Source organism: Papaver somniferum, chromosome 8, assembly GCF_003573695.1.
Source record: "Papaver somniferum cultivar HN1 chromosome 8, ASM357369v1, whole genome shotgun sequence".
NCBI classification, from domain to species: domain Eukaryota; kingdom Viridiplantae; phylum Streptophyta; class Magnoliopsida; order Ranunculales; family Papaveraceae; genus Papaver; species Papaver somniferum.
In genome coordinates this window covers 119909292-119932364 of record NC_039365.1, presented here as the reverse complement: position 1 = coordinate 119932364, position 23073 = coordinate 119909292, and the positions used below count along the sequence as shown (strand labels likewise).

At 36.0% G+C, this 23073-nt stretch overlaps 3 protein-coding genes and 1 long non-coding RNA gene across 16 annotated transcripts; 3 read left to right on the top strand and 1 right to left on the bottom strand.

Annotated features, from left to right (window-relative positions):
- Positions 1-2176: 2176 nt before the first annotated feature.
- Positions 2177-5248, top strand: LOC113302796. 7 transcript variants are annotated; one of them, XR_003337096.1, is made up of 6 exons: positions 2258-2275; positions 2782-2827; positions 3071-3197; positions 4007-4140; positions 4223-4362; positions 4472-5248. It is a non-coding gene; the product is annotated as an uncharacterized LOC113302796 (long non-coding RNA). The 7 variants fall into 7 exon arrangements; XR_003337095.1 differs by lacking the exon at positions 2258-2275 and adding an exon at positions 2284-2593; XR_003337098.1 differs by lacking the exon at positions 2782-2827 and having other exon boundaries at positions 2177-2275.
- A 4242-nt stretch (positions 5249-9490) lies between these two features.
- LOC113302795 (urease-like) lies at positions 9491-15423 on the top strand. Of its 6 annotated transcripts, none has more exons than XR_003337091.1 (19): positions 9491-9751; positions 10150-10302; positions 10433-10506; positions 10632-10677; positions 10776-10881; positions 11007-11149; positions 11257-11367; positions 11587-11750; positions 11895-12273; positions 12371-12479; positions 12775-12914; positions 13034-13171; positions 13251-13342; positions 13433-13562; positions 13656-13814; positions 14038-14205; positions 14301-14695; positions 14809-14880; positions 14987-15051. XR_003337091.1 is itself a non-coding variant. In XM_026551750.1 (19 exons), the coding sequence occupies exons 3-19, from the start codon at positions 10478-10480 to the stop codon at positions 15206-15208; spliced, it is 2343 nt and encodes a 780-aa protein (XP_026407535.1). In that variant the 5' UTR covers positions 9491-9751; positions 10150-10302; positions 10433-10477; the 3' UTR covers positions 15209-15423. The 6 variants fall into 6 exon arrangements, 5 of the variants coding, with proteins under 5 accessions (XP_026407535.1, XP_026407536.1, XP_026407537.1 ...); XM_026551750.1 differs by having other exon boundaries at positions 14301-14435; positions 14987-15423; XM_026551751.1 differs by having other exon boundaries at positions 10397-10506; positions 14301-14435; positions 14987-15423.
- A 445-nt stretch (positions 15424-15868) lies between these two features.
- Positions 15869-18515, top strand: LOC113302793 (mitochondrial pyruvate carrier 1). Of its 2 annotated transcripts, none has more exons than XM_026551748.1 (5): positions 15869-15978; positions 16761-16874; positions 17434-17488; positions 17583-17718; positions 18087-18515. In XM_026551748.1, exons 2-5 carry the CDS (start codon positions 16782-16784, stop codon positions 18145-18147), a joined length of 345 nt encoding a protein of 114 aa, XP_026407533.1. In that variant the 5' UTR covers positions 15869-15978; positions 16761-16781; the 3' UTR covers positions 18148-18515. The 2 variants fall into 2 exon arrangements, with proteins under 2 accessions (XP_026407533.1, XP_026407534.1); XM_026551749.1 differs by having other exon boundaries at positions 15882-15978; positions 16751-16874.
- Positions 18516-19721: 1206 nt separating this feature from the next.
- On the bottom strand, positions 19722-22593 carry LOC113302792 (uncharacterized protein At4g38062-like). Its single transcript, XM_026551747.1, has one exon. The coding sequence runs from the start codon at positions 22282-22284 to the stop codon at positions 19912-19914; it is 2373 nt and encodes a 790-aa protein (XP_026407532.1). The 5' UTR covers positions 22285-22593; the 3' UTR covers positions 19722-19911.
- Positions 22594-23073: the final 480 nt, after the last annotated feature.

Here is a 23073-nt window from a genome sequence, read left to right as displayed (position 1 = left end):
CCACCCTTCCATCTTAGATGCAAATCTCAGCCGTCCAAGGTCACCAACCAACACATGGTAACCTGTGGCCCACTGCTAAAACCCTATTTTTGGTCACGCCCAAACCGCGCCAAGGCATGCCGGCCATGCCACATGTGCCAATGGCATGCCAACCACCTTGTCGCGCCATACCATGCCGGCCTTCCCTATGTGGTTACCAAAACAAAGGCTGGCGACGATCAACAGCCATCCTTCCATCTAAGATGCAAATCTTAGCCGTCAAAGGTCGCCAACCAACGCATGGTAACCTTTGGCCCAACGCCAAAACCTTTATTTTGGCCACGCCCAAACCGCGCCAAGGCATGCCAGCCATGCCACATGTGCCAATGGCACGCCAACCACCTTGTCGCGTCATACCATGCCGACCTTATCTATGCGGCTACCAAAATAAAGGCTTGCGAAGATCAACGGCCACTTTTCCATCTAAGATGCAGATATTAGCCGTCCAAGGTTGCCACGCCAAGCCCTAGTTTGGTCGCGCCCAAACAAAGCCAAAACCCTAACTTTTGGCCGCGCCTAAACTAGACCATATTAAAGTCGTATCGGCCGTGCTTTCATGCCACTGGCTACCAAACGAAGGGTTGCAATAATCAACGGCTACCCTTCCTCTCAAGATGCAAAATCTGACGGAAAGTCTCCCAAGCTCAACTTGCCGAACAACAACATGCTACATGTTTTCCACGAAAACACTCGAGACATCAACACATGTCACAAACTGGGAGATGCTCATTGGATATTAGTTTGGTGGTTTACAGCTTGCGGCGTACACTACGCCCGTTATAAGACAGTGTCATAAGGATGAGGCGGTTAGTAAATACAGGGAGTAATAGTGAAATGCTTTCTTTTTATGGAACATCAATTCCAGGCATTACCGGTTACCACCTCCTCCCATTTACTCATCTGTTTTCCATTTCTTACGAGACCAGAGTACGTTTCACTTCGACTTGTATAAATAGGTCTTACTATTTCCACCGAACAACAAGTTCTGGTCAGGAGGATACAACACTCAGAAAATATTTGCTAGCTTTCCATCTGTTAGCTTCCCACTTTCTGATACAAGTCGTGAAACAACTACTCTTCCATAATCAACTATTTTGGTCTCAACACTCTCTTCGCTTCCCTCCCCAAAACCAACCCTTCTCCTTCACTTTGTGACCGAAGCAAGTCTAGAACGGCCATTTCTTGGTTTAGGCCGTATTTGTACAGATTGATCTCTCGAATCTAAAGTACTCCCTTGCAGTACATTGTTTAGGGTTTAAACTCGTTTCTCACCCACACACCCGAAATTACCAAAATCAGCAAAAATCGTTTTCACCCTCAAACAACTGGTTACTTATGTTAGTATTACTTTGGAAAAATCATTCACAAATAATTAGATCTACGGATCTTGTTATACCTATGTCACCTGTTTCATAATGATTTTGGAAAAAACTTTGAAAAGCGGTTTGGTTTTTATTATCCTAACATCTTGCTGATTGTAGTGTTGTTATATATTTTGGATTGTTACTAGACCATTTAAATTAGTCATATTACCCCGGAACAGTTAGGAACGGTAAGAATTTTTCATCAAATTTATATAACAATGTCATTTAAGTGCTTTAAATATTTTTTTGCCTGACTAAAATCTCCCGCCCTTTTAATGACAGCAACAAGTCTTAAAACTCTACTCCCTGTAGCCGTCAGATTTCCCAGATCCGAAAACATTCAGAAAATTATTTCCGTCTGAACAATTGACGACATCCATCGGATATCAATCGTTTTTGTAACTCATCTGTTAGATCGAAAAAGGATTTGGCTTAGAAATGCTTATTATTTAGGGGTTTATTTGAAATCTATATAAATATAAGGACCTTAAATTAGAAATTCAAAAACATAATTCAATTTTATGATAAAAAAGCATAGTAAATTACTCTAAAATACAGAGTATTTCGCAATGAAAGAAAAATGAGAGGTTTTTAGGGCTTATTTCTATGCATCAGTCAAAACACTCAGTTTGGCACTTTTGCACCCATTATGGGTATGGCAAGGTGGCAAATGTAATTGCCTAGCTAAGTGTCAAATATACCTCGCAGTCATACACGATAGACTCTCTAGCGAACGATGGAGACCACATCTCTCAATGGTCTTTATAACGCCAACGCTAGATAAGATATATACCTGTAGGTCGGGACTACAAATTTCCATTTCATGCATTTTGTCATTGGCGCGGATGAAGGGGTTTTGGTATTATGGGAAGGTACAAGTCTAATTGTTGTCTTCTAATAATTCTGAATTGATAAGCTCATCCAATAAGCTCATTTGCACATCTTTGATTGCTATGACCAAGTTCTCGAGTTTTCTTAATATTATATTGGAGAGCTTATTGCTTAGGAACCCATATAGATCTTGCGTCTAAAGATACCATCTAATACATGATCCTTCACATACCAATCACTTCGTAGATATCATCTAATAATACTCGAGCTTCTTATATTCTATTGAAGATACTAGATATCATTTATTGATTCATAATCTCATTCATGGAATAACGCACCAAGATAAGGAGGAAGAAAAGGTTAATCATAGGGTTTTCTTACTTACACTCGATTTTGGTTAATTCAGATTAGGGGTTTCTTTTCTCCGTTGAACTTTTAAGTGATTCTGTTTGATTCGATTTAATGTTTTTTTCCCCAAAATATTGATTTGATTGAGCATACCGTGCATTTAATTTCTCATGCTTACCCTTCTGCTTCCTGAGTGAAGCTATACAGGGAGAGCTTGAAATACTATCTATGGATAACTTGATAAGGTAAAGCTAAACTGTGTTTGTGTAGTTCGTGTATATTGAGCTATTTGTAGTGAGTCATTATCTTTTTCATTGGATTTAATGTTCGTTTATAATATTAAATCTATTAGTGACGGCTTTATATATATTTGCATTAGAGGGTGCTTCATTTTTTCCCTTTTATTTGATATATTACTTATTTGGAAGTTAATTAAGCGTTAATCCTTCCTTATTTATCATAACTGTTGTGTAAAATAATTGAAGCAGGTGAACTACAATTTCAATCTGCAACTATAATTGAGATATCTCGATTGGATGCTTGGTATTCAACCAAGGAGGGATCCGTGGAAGGCCCTGGTGTCGTCCTCCTGAAATTATTCTTCGCTTTATGAAGGTAATCTTTCATCTTTCCAAGGGAAAATTATCTCTTAGTAGAATTTACAGAGCATTCCAGTTTTAAAGTTATCCAGTTTCTCCAAATATATGGAACTATATCACATCGAATGTTTGGACCCCGTCCTTCTCAAAGTGCATCATTTTAGAAATCAAACCTAAAACTTTTAGTAGAAGTTATAGAGCATTTTATAGCAGTCTCTCATACCATTGTTGAATGTTTCAATGGTAAAGTATACCACTTTCCATGGTTATTATATGAATGATAGTTGATAAAGTTTTATGTTTATTTTTAAAGAAAACTGACAGAAAAGTGAAGGCGATGTTTGAATTCATCGTTAGGAACCCATTTCTATTATACATAGGGATTCAATCTTAGATTCACCGTTATGTATTCCAATTTTTGGAATTGTAACCTCGGGCTTGCTTACAAGCGCTAAATTTGAAGTTGTGCGGTCAGTTTTTTAAGATTTTTCATTTGGTTACTTTGTTAAGCATAAGTTCTCACAGGACAGGACCGAGTTCGTTAATGATTTTTAGTCGGCTGATGCATCTACCAAATTTGGAACTTTGGGGAAAAAAATTAGATTCAATACAACTGTCCTAGAACCTGTTTTTTCAGCTTGATGCTTCAGAATTTGAAACAAACGAATCTGCGAACAAGATCTGTTGTTTTGCAATTTTTTGTGCACATCTCTTGGATTGATAAGTATTACTCTTTTAAAATGTAGTAGGGTACACTCAGAAATACTCAAAGTGTTGGTAAAACTCGGTAACACTCTGATTTGTTACTCTTTTAATATGTGGTAGTTGATTGTGACAAGTCGTATAATAGTGGACACGTGGATTACATATATAAATGGGTCATGAAGAATGGAGGAACGACACCAGGGGAGATTATTCATATCAAACTGGAGACATACAGAACCTGCGATCAGAAAAAGGTATGACATAGCTCTTAGCTTTTCCAAACTATTATTTCCAATTCATTTAGCCTGAGTTCTTGATGGATATATGTTTTTATAGTTAAGAAAATGTCTGTTAACCATTGATGGTTATGCCGACATACCAGAAACGGCAAAGGATTACTTAAAGATGTTGTAACTCAACCTGTGAGTGTGGGTATATGCGCCAGTGATGCGGCATTCCAACTGTATCTACTGAAGGTGAGTACTTGAGAAATATTTATCATTTTATGTGGTTATAATACCTTATAATACAACGAGCAAATACGACCTAATTTGAAGGCTAAAATATTTGATGCTTATTTATCAGGGGAGCTTCAGCAGATCATGTTGAATGCACTTGGACCATGCTATGTTGACTGCGGGGTAAGGGTTTGAAAATGGGGTCGATTACTGGATCTTAAAAATCTCGTGGGAAACAAATTGGGGATGAAAGGTTACATTCATGTTATGTAATGGTCCAATTAAAGTAGATATTAGTGGCATAAACATCCTAACTTCATACCCACCTGAGACGAGTCCAAATCCACCAACTGTTGCTAACCTTCTCAAACCAACGAAATGCATGCAGTCTTTTACCAAGTGTGCCGTAGGGGAATTTTTCCGTTGTGGTCAGAGTTTACTATGGTATAAATGTTGCTCACTGAATGTTATTATGTGTTTTAAAGACTGCGAGCATTGCTTCCCGCAAGATTATCCAATTCATTATACAGAAACAAGACAATGCTTTAGGTTTTTATTTGCATTATCTGCACCTTAATTTGGTCGGTCAAACTAAAAAACGAAAACATAAAAAAATGATTTTCTTTTTTGGTTCTGCTCGAGAAGCAGAACAAAAAGAAAAAATGTCATTTTGTGGTTAGACAACAAAGAAATAGTTCTTTTAGTTTTAACCAATTGAACAAATTAGTGGTTGTTTTTCTGTCATTTGGTAAACAGGCATCACAAAATACTAGATGATGATGAAAGGAGCTTGAAGAAAGAGGCTCTTCGGGAAATTCAGAGGTTGAAGTGACTATGGCAGCTGTAACAAAATTGACAATTATGGCAGCCGTAACAAAAATTATTGGCATTTAAACTCTTACTATATCTTATGTTTCAACATCTCTTCGCTTCTTATGTCTAAACCAATGTAGTTAATATCGGATATCGGTTCATCTCGGCCGGGACCGATACACTGGTACGATTTTATATCGGGGATATTATCGTTGAAATATCGGTCATAGATTTAGAGACTATAATTTTATATTAAACATTTCTCCACACATTTTCGGATAAGATATAATAGATAACATCAATTTTATCAAAAAAACAAAAGAGTAACTTTAGTAGACTTGCTTCGAGAGCTACATGCACCTCTACTACCACCCGGAAGACTTTCTTCGTCAAAATTACCCTTAAACTTTATAGAAAACGACCAATACCGTCTCATATCAGGAAATGTAGGAAAATTTCGTATCGACCGATGCGGCCGATATTTGACCGAAACGGCCGATATTATCGGTCGAATATCGTATCCCCGATATCCTTCTTATCGTATCGTTTTGGGACGATATCCGAAATATCCCCGATATATCGGCCGATACGGCCGATATTGACTACATTGGTCTAAACTATGAAATGAGGTTGCAATTAACGATGTAAAATCTTTAGTAATTCTTTATATGTTGTTTGATTCCAGTTCCATAAATGTTTCAATCTTGGATTCATCAGCGCAAAAAAAAAAAAAAAAGAATAAGAGATCTACAGTTTGGATACATAAAGGATGGCCCAGATTGAGATACATATTCAATTACATTTCTGACATATAAAGAATGGTCCAGATTGAGCCAAATATTTAAGATTTTTAATCCACATTTTAGGCATATAAAGAAAGGTCCAGATTAATTCACATATTAATTTTACTTAAGAAAATGAATTTAGATTTTTAATGTCATTTATTTGGGAGTTATTCTTCCCATTTAATGTCAAACCGTTTCTTTTATTCGAAATTAACAACTCTATTCATCCTTTGCACAACTCTATTCTCAAGGTATGATTCTCTTTTGTTTTGGTTGATTGAGATAATTTTTGTTAGTTTTTCTCTTTAATTTGTGTTAGCTTTTCATCCTTCGCACAATTCTATTTTTCCAAGGTATGATTCTCTGTTAATTTGCTTGATTGAGATAATTTTTGTTAGCTTTTCTCTTTAATTGTTTTGTTTAACATCAATGGATTCATGGTGCCTCACACCTAATATTTGTGTTAATTTCTCTAGAGAATTTTTTGTTAGCTTTTCTCTTTATTTTTTGTTATTTTTTGTTATATTTTCATCTTTTGCACAACTCTATTCTCAAGGTATGATTCTTTGTTGTTTTGCTTGATTGAGATAATTTTTCTTAGCTTTTCTCTTTAATTTTTTGTTTAACATCAATGGATTAACGGTGCCTCGCGCCTAATATTTGTGTCATTTATGCAGTTTAATTTCTCTTTGTTACTTTTCATTAATATTGTATTTTGTTATCTCAATTTTTTTTTTGCATTTGCAGTTAAAAGATACTGATTAAATATGATTGCTATCTATTCATTTTTATTCTTATGTTAGATCTTTTTAATACCATACCATTTAATTTCTAATTTTTTACACTAAATTTTTTATTTTTCTCTAGACATGAAATTGTTTAATTAGACTTTGACTTCTTCGGGCCCAAATCAGAGGATTTACATGGAGTGAAAATAAATGACAAAGAAAACGATGGTTCCATTGTTATGCACTTAACTTGGTTCGGTAAATAGCATTTTTTAACTGTATTGCTACTTCTGTTAGAGAGTTCATACTCTTTGTTGGATTGGAGTCATGTACATGTTCGTATCAAATGGATTAAAGTTTCTTGATTATGTGTGTATGTTAATCTTAAAATTTTTGTATCATGTGAAACTTGAAATTATATTTCTTCGTAATTATAACCTTTTGATGGTTTACAAAGTGAGTATTTATTTTATCTTACATTCTTCATGCATAGTCAAATAATGGTTATATGCAGTTGACATCTAAAAATGGGTATTCTTTTAAAAGATCATCTTAAATTCTTTATACATAGTCAACCATCTTGCTAATACTGAAATTTAAGAAGCCTCAAAACAAGCAATGCGGAACTGGCTTATTGAAACTCACCTATAATCTTTCAATTTCTGATTTCAAGAGATTATTTTTAAGCAATGGAGAAAGTGGTTTAGAGAGCAATATAATAATACAATTTTTTTCCCGTGGGATGCGTCACTATATTTATATGTGTCGGGACTATACAAATTTTCGTTGCATGCATTTTATCATTTATGCAAATGAAGAAGTTTTGGTATTCCAGAAAGGTACAAGTCTAATTTTTGCTATAAGATGTGGTTCATATGCACATATGTGATTGCGATGACAAAATTTTCGAGTTTTTTAAAGATTATCTTGGTTTAAGAGAGCTTAGTGCATATGAACTCATCTACATTTTTCATCTAAAGATACCATGACTAATACTTGATCCATTACCTATCTTTTACTATGTGGATATCATCTAATACTTGAGCTTCTTTTATTTCATTGAAGATACCAAGTAACCAAAGCCGGTACAAATATCTTACACTTTATAGAAGTTGATTTAAAAAATATTTTAATATTCAATTTTATTGTCATGTTCATTTTATGCTAGCAAATTATAAAATTATGGATGTTTTAGGTCTCTTATGTACTCTTAGGTTAAGGTGTAATATCAGTTCCATTTGGAAGTTTTCATACCATGAATATTTAGACTGGGTCTCTTGTTTACTTCTAGGTCTCAAACGCATATGCTGATAAAGAGCAACTCTCTTATACATGTATCATATTAGAGGGGGATATTTCTTTTGTTTGGATATGCAATTTCATTTAATGCGAGTCTTCCACTGCTTAGTTAAGACAATAAGATTGTATAATTAATTTTCACGGAAAAGCATATTTGGCATATGATATATGCAATATCAACACGCGCATCATTTTTCACCGCTAAGAAAGATTCAAGGACGCTTCGTATCACTAATATCCAAGGGAATGTTGTAGGATTTAATGTTTTACATTTTATTTATTTATTTTTATTTTTTTGTGACGCTATAAGCTGGCCATTTTTCATATGTTAGTTTAAACCATAAATGTATAGTTATCATTCTTTATCAATAGGTTTCATATTACAGTATAACGTCTCTCAAACCTAGAATATTGAAGAGAATGATGACGTTTAATGGCCGTAAAATGACTGGCCGTAAATTACATTAACCCAACCGATTAATTTTTTTTACCATGAGTTCAAGTATTACTAATGTGTAATCATGTCAATCATACATTGATACAAGCACAAAGTCAATATTCGTATTTTAAAACTGTTAGCGGTTCCAAAAATTAATGTAGATATAACACTTTTTAAGGATATGAAAGAAAGATTCCCAACTCAGAATCAACTTTTTGAATTTCAAAAAAAAAATTAATGTAATTTTTTTTAGCACAAAATGACAATCTATTTTAATGATGACTGAACTGCATTTGTAATTTGGAATGCAATCGACAAGTTACTTTTATTCAAACCTGTAATTTCCATGTGTTTCCTCTTGAGATATTAGGTTTTCAAGTTTGTTGGTATTATTTGCAACAATTATGAATGGATGGTTATCTCAATTACCATAAATGAACGGGTGCAGATCCGAGTGTACACACTTACATTGGATATCTTAATCACCAAAAAAATACTTTATGCTTTATATATGTTAGTGGACATCCTAATCGCCATTTAAGAAGAAACCGATCCTATTGATGTTAACAGTATCGATCAAAGCTTCGAGTTCAGCTTGGAAAAGATTACAGTTCCCCCAAAATTCTCATACTCAGCTCTTGGTAGTCTCACAAGAAAAAAAAATATCCAGCCAACACAAAAAAAAAAAACTCGTAGCCCTATAGTACTATATAAATATAAGGACCTTAAATTAGAAACTCATCCATGTTTCTTTCCCCTGTACGTTTCACTTTTCCGTCTAAATTCCGACCACGTGCGATAGCACGTGCCCTCAACTAGTCTCTGTAATTGCCGAAAACTACCGAGTTAGTCATGTGATCCTGAATCAAAGAAATGGTATCAATAATCAATATGTAAATGTCCGAGGTTTGTCTTTTCTCCCAAAAAAAATATAATAAAATCTCATTTACTTATTAAAGAAAAAGGGTAAGCAAGTGGGGCCCACGAGTAAGTGAATCTTATATGACACCTGTGGCAATTGGGTGGACAGTCACTCCTACAGCCAATGATGCTATAACGAATTTTTTATTTTATTTTGTGATGCCATCCTTCCTGATCAACTCTGCTAATGAATTATCTGATGATGTTTTCGGGGCGCTTGAAAACGACGGGCTCCTCGGTAAAAGCAGCTTACGATAGATTTTTTTTTAATGAAGAAATATGTTAACGAAAACTAAAGCAAACTTGCTGGCATTTTTGACGACATGAAAACCAATTTCTAATTAGGAGGCAGGAAATTAGTGACAGTAGTACAATACTAAAATAGAAGGCAAGAAGAAAGTAAGCCAGTTTGTCTTCACTATGTAAGTATTCAAATAAGATATAGCTATGTCTGTAATCATCATAAATCTGCGATTACTGATTTTACTACTTTGATTTATTGTATGTATTCATTAATTAGATGATATAACCATCCACTAAAAATACTAGTATATGAGCAACGAAAAGGTGGATTTTCTAATCCAATTTTGACTGTTAGAACCCTAAAGAACTGCTTTTGATGAATTTTATGAAATACCCATGTTGAATTTTTCTTTTTTTTTATTTATTCAACTTATATTGAATTGACTAGCAGAACTACTGAACTTTTTGGTTGTAGATGAGCTTTTCTGCTTTAGGTTGGTAAACTGCCTTTAGCTTTCTTTCAAACCCTTTTTTTGGTTGACTTTATGCCGTTTTTTCTTTCTTTTTTTTGGTTCAGCAATAGTGTGAAGTCAGATTAGGAACAGTGAAGTTGACTCCAAGAGAAAATGAGAAATTATCTTTGCACGAAGCTGGATATCTTGCACAAAAGCGTCTTGCTCGGGGATTGCAGCTTAATTACACTGAAGCCGTAGCACTTATAGCCACACAGGTATATTTCTTGCTACGAAGCCTGTGATTTTATATATCTAAGTAGAGCATCGGCTTTTCCTTTTAGTGAAGATGTTTTCCTAATTATGTTTCAGTTTTGTGATACTGTGAGTGTACTGCGTTACTCGTAGATTTTGGAGTTTGTGCGGGATGGTGATAAGACTGTTGCAGAGTTGATGGACATTGGGAGACAAATTTTAGGAAGGTGTATATTATGTATATTTGATTCACTAAATACCCTTGATTTAGTTGTGGTGTGGCATTGTCTGTCAGTATTTTAGGATGAAAACTTCCTAAGTAGTCTGATTATAGTTTGCTCTTGATCATCAGGAGGCAAGTTCTTCCAGCTGTTCCGCACCTTCTACACATGGTTCAGGTTAAAACTTGACATATACTCATTTATCCTACACAAATAATCATTTATCCTATTGCATTACAATTGGAGAATCTCTCAGTTAGTTCTTCTACGTTTAGGTTGAAGGGACATTTCGAGACGGAACAAAGTTAATCACTGTTCATGATGCTATTGCGAGTGATAATGGGAATTTGGAGCTAGCTTTACATGGGTCTTTCCTTCCAGGTTGGAAATAGGGACAGCGAACTGTTGGCATTCACAAAAATTATTGATGTTCCTTTCGTTTTAAGTAGGTGGAAGTTCGGGTGCTTGATGGGAATAACCTGATGGAAACAAATTCAGTTTTGCAGTTCCTTCGCTAGACAAGTTTTCTGATACAGAAAATGATATGGTTCCTGGCGAAATCTTGTTTGCAACGGGTGATATTGTGCTTAATGCTGGAAGGCCAGCCATTACTCTTAAGGTTGTTAACACTGCCGACAGACCTGTTCAGGTGCGTCTTCTCAGTATATTGAGTCTATTTTTAGCTATTGGTGTATATTATAATCCTTATTCTCGTTAGTAATCTGACATTGTCTCATTCTGTTTCTTGAGTTGTAGGTTGGTAGTCACTATCATTTCATTGAAGTAAACCCATATCTGGTTTTCGATCGAAGGAGAGCTTATGGCATGCGACTGAATATACCAGCAGGCACAGCTATTCGGTTTGAGGTATTCTATTTTGATTGAGGCACAACTACACGCTATCTTAAGTTTTTTTCTGTTCAATATGTGTTGCCGACACTTTCTGGCTAGGCGTGGTGGACCTGAAGTTGTATGTATATTGGCCTGAAAGGTTCTAAAATATCAAAACACAGTCATGTGAATATGCATCATGTTTCTTTCATCGTTCTCGTATTTCAAGATTATAAGTCTCGTGCTTGGTAGTAGCCAGGGTATGCCAAAAGTGTTACTCTGGTAAGAATTGGAGGAAGGCAAGTAATAAGAGGAGGGAATGGCATTGCAGACGGTCCTTTCGATGTTTCCCAGATTGCCAAGGTGATGGAAGCTGTGACTGCTAAATCAATTGGCCACCAAGAGGAAGCAAATGCTAGGTTTGGGCTTTGACTTTGATTGACAGTCTTATGGAGTCTCTTATTTTGTACTTCTCATTTGTCTGTCGGAGTATATATTGGGATTGTTCTGATCCCCTAATTGAAAGAAGTAAAAAAACTTAACTCCCGAGTTTAACTCCGCAGTGAAGGTATCGCAGGAGAAGAACCAACTGTAACGAAAGTAGTTTCTCGAGAAGCTTACGCTAACATGTATGGGCCTAAGACTGGCAACAAAGTTCGCCTCGGTGATACCGACTTGTATGCAGAAATTGAAAGAGATTTTGCTGTTTATGGCGACGAATGTGTATTTGGAGGTGGAAAGGTGGTAAGGGATGGAATGGGGCAGGCTTCTGGCTATTCATCATCTGACTGCCTGGATACTGTTATTACAAATGCTTTAATAATTGATTATACAGGAATTTACAAAGCTGATGTTGGTATCAAAGGCGGACTGATTGTCCGCATTGGAAAATCAGGAAATCCTGACGTAATGCATGGTGTTTTCTTTAATATGACCGTTGGGGTAAAGTTCTTCAGATTAATAACTAGTTTGAATATTCATATTTCATATTTAATATTATGTTTGTGGATTTATTGATTCTTTGGTATCATTATTTTAGGTCAACACTGAGGTTATTGCCGGAGAAGGACTTATTCTAACTGCAGGGGGCATTGACTGTCATGTTCATTTCATTTGTCCGCAACTAGCAGATACAGCAATATCAAGCGGTTAGATTGGTTGCTCATTCTGAAGTACAATAGAATAACATGATAAGAAATCCCAGTCACTTGATAAATCTGAACATATTTTTAATTTTAATTTTAAATTAAATTAACCATCTCGCAGTAAGTGCTAGGTGTAAAATTGAAATTCTTGTACCAGATTTGGGGTACTGGTGTATGTTACTCTTAATTCTGTTGTCAGACTGATCAAAACTAAAAGAGCATTATCCCAACCGTGCAAGCAAAATAGTTATGTAATAGTTCTTGAAAAGGTTTTCACAATTTGTTATTGCTCATGAAGGTATCACAACGCTAATTGGAGGTGGGACTGGCCCTGCTGATGGAACTCGTGCAACTACATGTACTCCTGGACCAGTACACATGAAATTGATGTTGCAATCAACTGATAATTTGCCACTAAATTTTGGCTTCACGGGGAAGGTAAAATAAATATTCCGTCATATTCATCTTCAGGGAGAAAGAGATCACGGTGATCTTGAAGTTGCCTTTTTCACCTTTTACCGTCATTCTTCTGCTGCTAATTGCTTATACTTCATCAGGGGAACAGTGCCAAGCCAGAGGGGTTGGAAGAAATAATCAAGTCAGGCGCGATGGGTTTGAAGCTACATGAGGACTGGGGAACCACCCCTGCTGCAATAGACAATTGTTTGAGTGTTGCAGACAAATATGACGTTCAAGTTCAGTATCTTACTAATCTTGATTCCTTCCTTGTTCTGTATTTTATATCTTTCCTTGACGCTCTATAGTTCTTACCAGGTCAATATCCATACAGACACATTGAATGAATCTGGATGCGTAGAACATACCATAGCTGCTTTTAAAGATAGAACCATACATACATACCACAGGTGAATTTTCAATACCTTTCTTGCTAATTCCATTTTAAAAATCAAATTTTAGTGGATTTTTTGAATTAAGTTCCGCATTTTGTTGAGCAGTGAAGGCGCAGGCGGTGGTCATGCTCCAGATATTATCAAAGTATGTGGTGTAAAAAATGTCTTGCCTTCATCCACCAACCCAACTCGTCCTTTTACTTCCAATACAGTGGATGAGCACCTAGACATGCTAGTAAGCAGAACATGGAATTTTGATAGTTTTTATTATTCTTGTTGTTTATCTATTATTGTTTCTGCCTCTTAAACTGATCTGATTTTCATATAGATGGTTTGTCATCATCTTGATAAGAATATCCCAGAAGATGTATCATTTGCCGAATCCCGGATAAGGGCCGAGACAATTGCTGCAGAAGACATTTTACATGATCTGGGGGCCATCAGTATTATTTCTTCTGATTCGGAAGCCATGGGTCGTATTGGAGAGGTCTGAATATTTTTCTTCGTCTATCATTTTTCTTTTCGTCTAAATATTTCTTAATCACTGAATATGTGTAGTAGATTTTGTTTGTTTTTTATTCATGGAGATCATACACATGTTAAATGATTGCTCTCTTCGAAAATATCTTAATTTGGAGTGACATTGCCATTGATTTATTCTCAAGTTCTTATAAATTTCTTGAGGTCTAATCATGATTTCATGTTTCCAGGTGATAACGCGAACGTGGCAAACTGCTCACAAGATGAAGGAACAAAGGGGACAAATTGGTCATACTGGGTCCCTCAATGACAATTTCCGCATCAAACGATACATCGCCAAATACACTATCAATCCTGCAATAGCTAATGGGTTTTCTGAATACGTTGGTTCAGTTGAGGTAAGACTAGTCAGTTTTTGTCTCTTTATTTAATCTCAACCCCCGCTATTTTGGGAAGATAAAGTCCCTTATCGAAATGCCTTTCTTATCCCCAGGCTGGCAAATTAGCTGATCTTGTATTGTGGAAGCCTTCTTTCTTTGGAGCAAAACCAGAAATGGTGATCAAAGGTGGCGAAATTGCTTGGGCTAATATGGGAGATCCAAACGCAAGCATCCCTACTCCTGAACCGGTAAACTTGACTTTATACAATCTAATTGCTCCAAGGATATGGCTCTGGTTGTATGTACAAGAAGCTCTTGTTTAATGTCCACATACTTGAAGCATCATACTGGCAGAGAGCTGTGATACTTTTAAGGAGTACTTTTGAAGTGATCATCAGGGAGCTTACTATACTATAAAAGGATTTATGCTAATCATGAACTCTATAAAAGGATTGGAAGCTAGTCATGAACGAGAGTACTGGATATAAGTAGTTTATGGTACAAACATGTATGTAATATACGTATGCATAAAGAATGTGCTTTCAACTATCACATCAAGCTAAATGAACCCTTGAGAAATTATTATCGTGGATAAAATTTGAGCTGAGATTTTCTTTTCAGGTAATGATGAGGCCTATGTTCGGTTTATTTGGCAATGCTGGAAGTTCGAACTCGATTTCTTTTGTCAGCAAGGTACAATGCTACTCTGCTTTCTTCATATTATGAAATTAAGAAGCTGCTAGCACTTCTATATATGCGTACACAACAGAACAACTTATTTCTTTGTCATAAATATTAGGCTGCTAAGGAAGCTGGAATTGGAACCGAATATGGTCTTAAGAAGAGGGTCGAAGCTGTGAGCAACGCGAGGAAACTCACTAAACTCGATATGAAGCTCAATAGTGCGCTTCCTGTGATTGAGGTGGACCCAGAGACATACACTGTTACAGCAGACGGTGAAGTCCTTACCTGCAGTCCAGCCACCACGGTTCCTCTATCGCGAAATTATTTCCTGTTCTAGGAATCCTTTAGCTTCTGACTGTTGCTTTATTTCTCTACTCTATAGGCTAATCTGCAAAATTCAAAATCTAATGCTAATCGAAACATTTTGAATAATTGCTGGATGATCGCAGCCATTTAAACACAATTCATTTTGTATCCGAAATGGTTCATCTGTTTCATTGTTCAAGAGCATTTCCAGGGCAGTGGCTGCACTAAACTATCCATATCCATATATCTGTTTTTGTTTGTATCTGTAAAACCTGTCTCATAGTTCCCTCAAAGCTCATGCCATAGTTAAGTGGAAAGTTTGTGCCTGGTACAGTGTTTTTTCAAAGGCCAATCATGGTGTTAGGAGCTTTCCAAGCACTATAAACATTGGAACTGCCTAATTCTAGTAGCTACCTTTCATTTGTACAGTTGTTCATTGGCGGATCCTCCAGGTCCAGTGTTCTGGTTATCCTTTTTCTGTTTTCGGTCACCTGACCAAAAAATTGGGTGAGTCAGACACCTGACCACCTGGGAATTCCTTTGGTTTACTTTTCTTTCTGCAATTGGGTAGTGATGTTCACACAGATGAAGGTGGGTGAGATTACACATTCAACTATTTTAATTCAAAAATGATTTTTGACTTTTTTTTTGATTACGTGTCAAATGGGGGCCTTCCTATTATTCGCACCACCTAACACTCTCTCTCAAATTGTCTTCTTTCTTCTTTTTCTCTCTTCTTGTTGTAGCAGAAGAAGTGAGGTAGTGGAAGTAAGAGTTTGCATACCATCTGCGAATTTGAAGGTACGATCTCATTCGCTTAAATCCAGATTTTAGATTGTTCATTTATTTTTCTATAGGTTTGCGATTTCTGTTTTTTTAACTGTAGAAAATATTAATCCCGTTTTAGGTTTCTACATTTTTTTTGTTGGAGCCCTAATAACTGATGATGTTTATGTATATGATTGAATTGATTACAAAAAACCTTTCAGGAAATTAACTCAATTTCTATGCATTTAATGTAGGGATTGAAAATGAAAATTGATGCCCTAGAAAAAGTTTACCACTTCCATTTGCTGAGATATTTGACGATTGGGTTTGTTTTGTTTTATCAACATATGAATTATTAACTTAAACCCAATTCATCTGTACAATTGAGTCTTCCCTTACACACAGAATGAATGTCATATAGACATAGGAGGTCTTCAAGCTTGCTATAGAAACTGTAAACTCAACTCCTGTATAAGTCTTAGTCTGAGCACACTCAATCATTCTGTTTAGTTCTCCTCTGCAGAAATGAAACCATCGAATCTAGTAGGCCCAGCTCCGAGTTAGTGCATCTGTTGGCATTGTAGTAGAATGTCTGTTACTGGGCCAGTAAATGGTTAGGAATTAAGATTCATGCTTGTTCAGTTTGTAAACCATGATAGCAATCCGCTTGATAAAACTGCTATTTAGAAACTTTTGTGAAACACTTGGGTAAAACAGAATTGCGTCCTGGCCTGATTATTATGAAGCTACTGTGCAAGGATATAGGATGTTGTAATCTGTTGCCATTAACACTAAATTCCCTTAGGATCCTACAGGTGTGCAGGATTTAGTAGCTAATGGCGGCCTTTAAAGCGTTCTTGAATAGCCCTGTGGGTCCTAAAACAACTCATTTTTGGGGTCCTATTGCCAACTGGGGATTCGTTGCAGCTGTATGTACTACTCTTGTTATTACTTTTTCTTTCGAATTTATGTTTATTGTTGAGTGATGCTAGCAAAAATTCACACTGAATGACATCAACCGCAGGGAAGTCTTAGTTTATTGACAAGCTCACAACTAATATTCCTCTAGCTTACTTAGGCCAACGGCCAGAATTTGCAGGATCTACAGGCAGATCATGGCCTCAAATGAGAGATCATAAAGGGCTAACGGCCCTGTTATTACCTGTCCACAAATATTAGTAATTATGTTATACATTGATCTGTGTATATACTGTTAGCAACCAAGGAATTTTCTAGCATGTACTGCTAAACTTAAGTCAGCAAGGTTTCACATGATGCCACTAGCTAGTCCCCATTGCATCCGTAGTGAAACTTACTTAATCATGGATTTGTTTTGTGATCTTATGCATATGATATCTTATGAAACTTACTGGTACACAGCTCTTTAGTGATTTAGTTCCTGCATATTATATCTTATGCATGGGTATCACATCATGACCCTTTTATCTCATTCTCCGGTCTCAATATGTAATTCTTGGGTCTGTACAGGGGTTAGTTGATATGCAAAAACCCCCAGAACTGATATCTGGCAACATGACTGGAGGTAATTAAAACTCCTGAGTTCAAAACACAGTCATTATTCCGTTAGCATGGATACATATTTCTTAACCTTGTTTCAATAATATTCGGTGATGCAGCAATGTGTGTCTATTCGGGTTTGTTCATGAGGTTCGCATGGATGGTACAGCCACGAAACTATCTACTCCTAGCATGTCATGCCTCAAATGAGACTGTCCAGCTCTATCAATTCTCGCGATGGGCTAAAGCTCAAGGGTGAGGAACTAATTAAGAATGTCAATAACATTTAACTATTGCGAACTTCCTTGAAAAAGCATGTTATAGGCCGTTAATCATGTACTGTCCCATATATTAGTTCGTCTGGTAACTTATCATACACGCTAATTACATGGAATTCTGTCATTTAATTGATAAACACATTTAGAGTAGGCCCCTGCATATTAATTGAACAAACTTATCACACTGATGGAAATTGAGAAGTTTTCCACGCAAAGATTCCTAAATGTGATGCTTTCAACAGTCTTACCTGTGATATTATATAATTGACCGTCAAGAACATCTAGCTTTGAATATTTATAAGTATATTACTGAAAAGATTGCTTTCTACCTCCTTCATAATGCAGGTACTTGGAGAACAAAAAAGATGAAGTTAAAAAACCAGAGGAAGCTAAAAAACCAGAGTGACTTGAACTAAATCAGCCGGTTCTTGCTTGAATTTGATCAAATGTTCTCATTTTCTTCTACCTAGGGATTTTGCATTTAATCTTCTCTTGGGTGCAACTAGTAATGTTGAAGTTGACCTTGTATTCTTGTTAATTAATTTGCTTAGCAAAAGAATCGCAGCTGAGCAAACTTTTCTCCCAATCTTTTAATCTTCTAGATCTTCTTGACGTTTACCAGCTCCATCCTAATAAATTGTCAATACTATCAACCAAGCTGTGAAGTCTTTCTTTTTTTCTGCCTGCAAAAAATCTATTTGTATTGAAACAAGGCACAAAAGAAATGTGCTAAAAGAGCATATGATAAGCTTTATTTATATTTGTATTTGTTTATTTTTTTATTTTCAAGTTGCGAGATAGTTTTATTTTTCTTGTGGTGACCTCTGGTCAGTCAGTAATGATTTGGCTGTATATATAAGTTATAACACACAACATGGGATTAGGTGACGATTAATGGTAGGAATAATCTCAACACTGAAGTTAAATCCTAATCTCCAAATATCCCAATCTTTTTCTATCTCGTAGTTTCCTGGTTCGATTTTGTTAGCTCTCTTGACCTATTTCTGGGCTTTATAGTGTCTAACCTTGTTTTCTTGTTAGCTAATGATTAAAGATATACATGAGAGACTTGAGTGATACATTAGTGACATTGTCACAAGTATCTTAGATATCAGTGGAGTATACTTAACGGTATAAACGGTATCACTGCTGGCACTAGAGGTTCCCATGCATCATGATTGAACAAGAAATGAGCAGCAGATGTATGATAACGAGTTGGCAACATGCCAATTACACATCTCAGCTCAGGCATTTCTAGTTGGTACAAACTACACCTAGTATTTCCTTAGAGATTTTCAGTTGGTTTCATCTCTGGTTGGAACTCTGGAAGTGGAAAAATCTTTATATTTTCGTAGTTCATGCCTTAGTTCACTAAATTCAACCATAGAATCACAATAATGAGAGACACAAATTCCTAAGCAAGGAATAAGACTAAAATCGACTTCAGAATTCTAGCAGTGCACCACTGAGTTAATTACTGCAAGTTCACAAGTTACGAGATACTGAACATTAGTATTCTCCATTGCTATCACAAAAAGCTAAGGTCCTGTTTGGTATAGTTTTCAAAAACAGTTTTCTGTTTTTAAAAACAGAGAAAACAGAAAACAGGAGAAAACACGTTTGGTAAGGACATTTTCAGAAAATGTTTTCTATCTGTTTTCTGTTTTTAAAAACAAAAAAATGAAAACAACAAATTATTGTTTTCTGTGTTTTCTCTTTTTTTCTTTTCTTTATTCTTTTCTTCTTTTCAGAACAAAGTAAGAGATGGGGAATGACTGCAAGTGAGTCATGGCTAATATCACTATCTCTTAGACGAATCTTTACATTTGATCCGATTTAGTTGGTTTTCCTTGTTTTCAAAAACAGTTTACCAAACAATTTTTAAAAAATGAAAACAAGGAAAAAAGGGTATGTTTTTAAAACAGTGGAAAACTATTTTTGAAAACTGTTTTTCAAAACTGTACCAAACAGACCCTAATATTGACAGAAATACCGCTGTTATATAATTGTTGATTAAATTGAATAATTCAATTGATTTAGCAGTACTGTGTGCTTTGTTCATGAGGTTTTCCTGGGCTCTTAGCATGTCATACCTAAAATGAACCAGTAATGTTTTATCAACTCTAACACTGAGCTAAACATTGCGGGCATGTAGTCAGTCTCCAACTTATTAGTTGGCCTTGCTGATATCCTCTAACCTTGCCATAAGCTCCGTGTCTGTATCAGAAAACCCACTGGCCTTGTCAGACAAATCCTCAAGAAGTTCCAAAAAGTCTTTCTTCTCGGATTTCAGCTTCAGGATTTCACCACACAAAAGGGTTTTCTCATATTTAAGCTTTTCGATAACACCTTCAAAGGTTCTTTGTTGGTTCCCAAGTTGATCATGAACTTCTTCAATTTCAGATTGTTTCATTTCCAATGCAGCTTCAAGATGCTCTTCTTTTTGCTTTGAGAACAGCAAGAACTTGTCTAGTAGCTCCAATTTTTTCTGCAACTTGTCGATTTCCTCTTCTAGTTTGAAAATTGTCAAGCTCTTCACCTGGAAATCTAGTTCATTGGCCTTGCTGATACTCTGCATTGTTCTCTCTAACCTTGCCATAAGCTCTGTGCCTTTATCAGAAAACCCATTGACCCGATCAGAGAAATCCCCTAGAAGGTTCAAAAAGTCTTTCTTCTCAGATGTCAGCATAATGATTTCATTACGCAACAGGATTTTTTCAGATTCAAGCTTTTCGATGACGCCTTCTAAGTTTCTTCCTTGATTCCCAAGTTGATCTTGAACTTTTTCAATCTCCGATTGTTTCAATTCCAATGCAGCTTGAAGATGCTCTTCATTTTGTTCCGAGCACAACAAGGACTTGTCTTGTAGCTCCAACTTTTGCTGCAAGTTGTGGATTTCTTCTTCTAGTTCGATAATCATCAAATTCTTCACCTGGATATCTAGCTCACCTACAACCTGAATTGTTTTACACCTCTCAAACTCGTTCTGTACCACACTATACTGCTGCTCAGATGCACGAAAGAACTCTAATTTCTTCTCTATTGATGCCGTGTTCTCGCGATACTTTTCAATTTCATCACAGGCTTTCAGCAACAAGTCGTTCTTTTGATCCAACTCCTCCATCAGATGAGCAATTTCTTCGTCTTTCATTTTGCTGTAAAGTTCCATCTCAGTTTTCGAATTTGACATGTTTGATGCATCTAAGGACTCGATCTTCTTCACTAATAATGCTGCAGTCTGACTCCCCTTCTCAATTTCAGCATAGGCTTTAGTCAGGGAACTGTTCTTCTCCTCCAATTGCTCCGTCAGACGAGCAATTTTTTCTCTTCTCTCAGAGTCGCAAAGTTTCACTGCAGCATCCAAATTCGTTAGATTTGATTGAGCATCAGCAAATCCTGATTTGTACATCACAAGCAACACGTACATTTCTTCATTATCAATTTTTAACTGTAACGTCAACGAACTCCAGAGTTCTAGCTCCATCTTCAATTCCTGGATTAGTTTATATTTCACATCCAACTCAGATTTGCAGTCATTCAGATTTACCATCAGCTTTTCGGTTTGACAAACAAATTCAGATTCTCTAGCTTTCATGTTCATGGAGCATTCACTATGCACTTTCTCTAGACCTTTAAGCTTGTTACGTATCTTCAATAATGAAGAACCTGCACCAGCATCTTGGATCCGAGCTTCCTGAAATTCTTTAAGAGATCCCCGCAAAACCCGGTTTTCTTCCTCCAGATGACTTATTCTGAACTCCATCTCTTTGGAAAATGTCTGTTTTGCGCCTAATGAGTTTCTTAGAGATGCAATTTCTTCATCCCTTTTTGCTGTCATGCTTTCAACCTTTGTTTTCTCCTCTTGATAATCTGCAAGAACACTCTCATTGCACTGTTTCAATTCAGAAACTTCAACTTCAAGTAACTTCCTTCTGCTTTCTTCATGGGCTAACGCATGGTTGCACATCTCCAACCCGCTCTGAAGACTTTCCGATATTCTTATCTGTGAATCCAAACTTGTGCTTAGTGTTGAAATCTCTTCAATGAGATTTAACTTCTCCTTAGCCCATTCCTTCTTATTCAACTGGAACTCATCTTGCATCTTTTTATGCGCTTCTTCGAGATAATCAAATTGCTCTTTCTTCCATTTCAGTTGTTCCTTGTATTTCACATTTTCCTCTTCTAGTTTAATGCACATGTCTTCTCTCTTTCCCAGCTGTTTACTAACATTAGCCCCTCTTTCTTCTGCTTCACAACACTTTTTCTTTGACACCCTTAAGAGTTCCTTTAAACCTTCAATCTCCTGCTTAAACGTACAAAGCTTCTGGTCTTGCTCATTGCTTTTCACATTTGACTCATCTAATGCAATTAACAAGATTTTATTGTCCCCTTCCAATTTCTGTAACTTCTGTCCATAATCAGACCGGAGTTTATCGTTTGCTGAACACATATGTTTAACAGCAGATTCTTTAATTCGTAACTCATCTTTTAGTTTATCCCTTTCATCTTTAACATCGTCTAATTCTTTACAAACCTTCTCCATTTCTTCAAGTAAAAAATTCTTACAACCCTAGTTTCTTGAACTTCTTAAACCCTAGAGATTCACTAGTACAGACACATATTCAAGTAATAAAAACGTTCTCTATCTTCAACATTCAAATCAACACCAAAAAGAAAATCTCATAAAAACAAAACACTAGATTAGAGTACAGGAACAAGAAATTACCAAGTTAACTCCGGAAGAAGATATTTCCCTTAGTTGAGAGAGTTTTCGTTCTTCTAGGGTTTCGATGTTCGCAGTGAAACTTTTTCCCTAAATCTTCTTTCGAAAATGAAAAGAAAGACCGCTCGAACAGAAGCACCCCGTCAAAAGTTTATTTTGAATATTTGGGACTATTTAGGATGGGAAAACTAACGGGGTTAATTTTCTGCCAGGTGCCGCACCGGATTGAAACGGCCAAATTCGAAAAAGTCGAACGTGACTGTTCTTTTAAGTAAAACTAGTTTCTCACCCGTCCTGTCGCACGGGCCTATATCTCGCCTACGAAATTTTGGATCCATGTTGTACAATTAATTTGGTCAGATACAAAATATATAATGAAAAAGCTATAATCTTATGACCCAAAAAACTAAACTAATATAATATTTCAAACATAAAATAAAATAAACTATGCAACCTACCAAAATAATTAAAAACATGAGCTCCGAGTTCAACATTATTAATTTTTCATGAGCCTGCAATGCAATCAAAAAGAAATATATATATATATTTCAAAGCCTTAATAACTATTATTTGAAAAAGGTTACATAGCATATATTTTATGCCATAGTA

Excerpts from the sequence above, each read along its gene's own strand:
- LOC113302792 (XM_026551747.1), bottom strand. The coding sequence starts at position 22,284 with ATGGAGAAGGTTTGTAAAGAATTAGACGATGTTAAAGATGAAAGGGAT.
- LOC113302793 (XM_026551748.1), top strand. The coding sequence starts at position 16,782 with ATGGCGGCCTTTAAAGCGTTCTTGAATAGCCCTGTGGGTCCTAAAACA. Across the intron at positions 17,489-17,582 it reads ATCTGGCAACATGACTGGAG|CAATGTGTGTCTATTCGGGT; the intron begins GTAATTAAAACT and ends TCGGTGATGCAG. Across the intron at positions 17,719-18,086 it reads CGATGGGCTAAAGCTCAAGG|GTACTTGGAGAACAAAAAAG; the intron begins GTGAGGAACTAA and ends TTCATAATGCAG.
- LOC113302795 (XM_026551750.1), top strand. The coding sequence starts at position 10,478 with ATGGACATTGGGAGACAAATTTTAGGAAG. Across the intron at positions 12,915-13,033 it reads ATTTTGGCTTCACGGGGAAG|GGGAACAGTGCCAAGCCAGA; the intron begins GTAAAATAAATA and ends ATACTTCATCAG. Across the intron at positions 14,206-14,300 it reads AATACGTTGGTTCAGTTGAG|GCTGGCAAATTAGCTGATCT; the intron begins GTAAGACTAGTC and ends TCTTATCCCCAG.